We start from the raw sequence: 4210 nt of genomic DNA, 5'->3' as shown, positions 1-4210 counted from the left end.
AAAAAAAAAAAAAAAAAAAAAAATGCTGGTGCAATAAATAACTGCAAAGCACTATAATATGTAGTGAATTTAAAAGGTTACTGAATGCTCATTTTAGGAAGTTCCTGTCATTAACTTTGCTTTTCTTGGTTCTTGTCTTCCAGTGGGTGTTCCTGCCAGATCCCACAGTGCGTAAGAAGCTAGTGGTGAAATGGAATTGTAGGACGGTAGTACTTCTGGCCGATATCGGATAGGTATAGCCAACCTCTGTTGCGTTTTAAGTGACTCTCAACCTGGAGGTGCTGGGTTCGAATCTCGGCCGAGGCCGAAATTTACTAAACTCTTTCGTTCCGGAATAAAGCACTGAAGTAGAATAGAATAGAATATACTTACCTTGTTTATCCTGCTCGAATGAGACTAAAAAGTCCCTTTACCCCAGCAGTCTAAACAAGGAAGTAATGCGAAAATGGTTCTGAGGTAGGTACATTTTTATTATTATCATTATTTTAGGTAGGTATTCATGTAGGTACCTACGTGAAAGTTAAATAGGTTTTGTTTCTTAAAAAAAAAGTTGGAAAAGTTCCCTGTGTTTCTTGTTTAAATATTGCACGTGTGTGGAATCTTAACGAGGAAGATTAAGAAGAGTGTGCTAAATATTCTGGGTGAGGGAACACATTATGTAGATTGAGACATGGTAGGTAGGTACCTATTTGTTTTTGTCATCATGAACTTATCGACATTGGCTTTGTGTGTTCTGTGTGTCTTGCAAGTAAGTAAAATATTCTGTATGTCTTGTAAAGAAGTAAAATATTACTTGCACAATCAGCCTAGTTTCATCTTGGAGGGTAGCGCGTTTGTCTTTGTAAGTGTTAGGTCACGGGTTCGAGTCCCGCCCGACGCAAACTTACGTCACGTGACGTGACGTGATAGTAGTGTCTCTGTCTTGAACGAAATATTATGGGGAAACTTTGAACGGGAGGTAACGAATTCTCTCACGTGGACCTTTTTTTGCCCGAGTTCTCTCCTTTACGAGTTCTCTCCCGCAACAAATTCTCTCCATTTTTGCTCTGGTCTCAGCTTGAAATCCGAGCAATATATCAATGAGCTTGAAAATATTGAAACACTAGAACTCACTAATTGGGCTCAGGTAGCTATGTCATGCTTGGGAGAGAATACGTAGTTTACAAAACACAGATTTGGAGAGAACTCGTTGTACTCTACCTGAACAAAAATTGGGTCGGGAGAGAACTCGGTGACGTCCACTTTGAACTACATCTTTCTGACTCCCCATGACTTCACGTGATGTGACTTGATGATAGATCAGTTGTTTATCAGTTTATGATAAGATAAGATATGTATTTATTTGTAATAAATGTAAACATTTTTTTTACAAAAGGTTGGCTTATTTTAGTAAGAAAATTATAGTAAAAGTGTAAAATTAAATAAGTAACAAAAATAATAGAAAGTAATGACATTTGTAATCCTTGATCATAACGTATCTATAGTCATGATATTTGATCATAACGTATCCATATGCTATGATATTTGGTCATAACGTGTCACGTTATCAGTTTATGTTTCTGAACATGAGTAATAAACTAATAAAAATAATGTTGTTATGTTCTTTGTTTCAGTTTATTGCAAGCTAAGTCCTATCTGTACGACTTGCGAGTGAGTATTACATTTTATTTCTAACTAGTATAACTACCCATACTTGGGTTTTGACATGTTTAAAACAAAAGATGAAATTTGACACAACGGATTTTCGGTCTTTTAGATTTTGGGCCTGATCAGGAATAAGATCTAATGACGCCTCGTAGGAGCCTGTTTTCAATGTGATTCTTTAGAAAGAAAAAGAAAAAGAAAAAAAAATGCCCTGACAGGTAATCCCGACACTTATCAATAGCTAATTTTTTCCCCTTTTCACCTTGATTCACAGAGTTGTGTTCAAACTGAAAGCGCCGATGAAAGCGGTCAAAGTGAAGAAAAAGAAGATGATCAAATCCTGATAGTTCCAAGCCGGAGCTTAGAGACTTTGAACACTGAACAGATGGAGAGCAATAGAGTGATCATCCTATGGAAGAATTTACACTCTGAATGCTCTTAAGAGCTACCTTGAACGTGTTGCGCGCGCAGATCATCATCCTATGAAAGAATTTACACTCTGAATGCTCTTAAGAGCTACCATAAACGTGTTGCGCGCGCAGTTCTCACGTTCCCAGGAGAGGCACAGTGGTAACGTTCTTGCTTTGCCATGCAGAAGGTCCCAAATTTGAGGGTCACCATCGAAAAAAAACTTATATTTTGAATTTTAAATATTTCAATGGGTTACTTTCCGGTGTTCTCGTGTAGACTCAGCCCTAAATGGAGAGTATTGTGTCTCTTCTTGCCCATCTGATGAGAGGCCCTCTACAGGATGGGCAATGGGCATGCTACGACACAGACCCATTAATTCCAATCCAGCAGATATAGCATAGCCAATGAACGCTACGAAATGAAAAAGCCCATAAAACACATTACCTACCGCCTCATATTAACCTCACTCAGCCTGAGTTTTGCCGGAAAAAGCTAGTAGCACGCGATTGCCTCGATGGTCACCGATTCGGATACCGACCACCCTCAACGTTGTTTAACTTTAGTGACCACTCAAAATTATTAATAGTTTTTACTTACTCACACACTTTCCAATGTTCTCTTTTTAAATATTAGTTAGATTACGTACTTATAGTCTGGTTTTTGTAACTTGGAACGCGGGGTTGCCAAAATTGAAACAGTTTAATTTTCTTAATAACAACATGTGTATGGATAACTGGCAACATCTTATTCCCCCTCCAGCCCATATTTTTGAAATTTCTTGCGAAAACAGGATTCCAAGTTACAAGAAAACAGACTGTATTGTATTTATGTTGTTGTTTTTGTTGTTGTACATTTTAACGTGTATGTATTGTATATATTTTTTTCTTACTTTTGTTAAAGTTAGGGCAGACCATAAATAATGCGTTAATTTATTAAAGAAATAATATCGTTTCGACCAAAATAAAAGTTCGAAGTACATATTTAATAATAGCTGTTGTGCATTTATTTTGGTAGTTGGAAAATTACGAAGGTCAGTGGTTCCAGATTTTTGAGGTCATTACCCCTTTTTGTGGTGGATTTTAACCTCAGAATAATAATATACATAGAAGGAAGGTTTGGTTCTTTTTACATATCAAGGTCGAAGAACAGTTCGCGAACAGCTGACTAAACTCTTCTCTCATTGGTGGAAATTTTCTGAAAATTATTGAAATTTTTGATTACATTTCGCAGTCCCGGTCTGTATTTTCAATTTCCCCCGATTTCTGAATGGTTTTATGAATTTTTAAAGTCAATAATGGATAAATAAGATGAGATACCCATCGAATTTACTTCGAAGTTGTTAAAAGTAAAAGTTTCGTAAAAAAAGCAGAAACAGGTAATGTTTCAAAATTTCTGTAAAAATCATCCTACCCAGGAAATTATTCATGGTCCGGCACTGGTACCAAATCAGCTGATATATAACAGCAGAGAATTACAGATTTGAAAAGTGTCTTTCGTTTTAGTCCAAAACCTTCCTTCTATGTTTATTATTATTCTGAGATTTTAACCGTTACCGTTTAAAAATAAAGGCTTCACTAGCGTTTCCCAATAACTGAAAACAATATAACCCGCCACTGTTTTAATATTATGACTATAAAGGGGGGACGGTAACTGTCAAGGTTCGTTGTCTTTATGGGATAAAATTTGCCCTCGCTGCGGGAATCGAACCTGCGACCTAGCGCTTACAAGGCAGAACTGCCACTGTTGAGGTTTACGTAGATACTTACATAACAATGGTGTAGGATATGGGAGAAATGTTTTTTTTAAAGAGGTTTGACAGAGGGAACTGTAACTGCTATGGTCTTATCGTCCCGTAAAGGGGGAGAGAAGAGCGTAAAGGGAGAGAGAACTTAAGAAGAGGAAGAACACCTAAAAAGGCGAGAGCGAGAGGGGAGGGGAAAGAAACGAGGAGGAGAGTGGCGAAGGAAGAAGTTAAAGAGAAGAATGGCGAAGGAAGAAGTTGGAAGAAAAGAGGGGAAAGAATACCAAGGTGGGAGGGGAAGTAGGCTACACCCTCGCCAATTTTGAGGGAGGAGGAGAAAGATTGAAGAAAACGGAGTAGGAATACCATAAGAAAGGTCGGTCGGGGCCGGGGAGTAGGGTGCACCCCCCCCCC

At 38.0% G+C, this 4210-nt stretch overlaps 1 protein-coding gene across 1 annotated transcript; it reads left to right on the top strand.

Annotated features, from left to right (window-relative positions):
- Positions 1-143: 143 nt before the first annotated feature.
- On the top strand, positions 144-3016 carry LOC108254015 (general transcription factor IIH subunit 3-like; the record flags this gene model as incomplete). Its single annotated transcript, XM_026832440.1, has 4 exons — positions 144-206; positions 682-748; positions 1614-1650; positions 1919-3016. Coding segments are annotated over 4 exons (237 nt in total), but the record flags the coding sequence as incomplete, so codon positions are not given.
- Positions 3017-4210: the final 1194 nt, after the last annotated feature.

This window comes from Diaphorina citri, unplaced genomic scaffold (assembly GCF_000475195.1).
Source record: "Diaphorina citri unplaced genomic scaffold, Diaci psyllid genome assembly version 1.1 scaffold6771, whole genome shotgun sequence".
NCBI lineage: Eukaryota > Metazoa > Arthropoda > Insecta > Hemiptera > Psyllidae > Diaphorina > Diaphorina citri.
The sequence above is the reverse complement of the archived record's forward strand: the minus strand, read 5'-3'. Positions and strand labels throughout refer to the sequence as shown.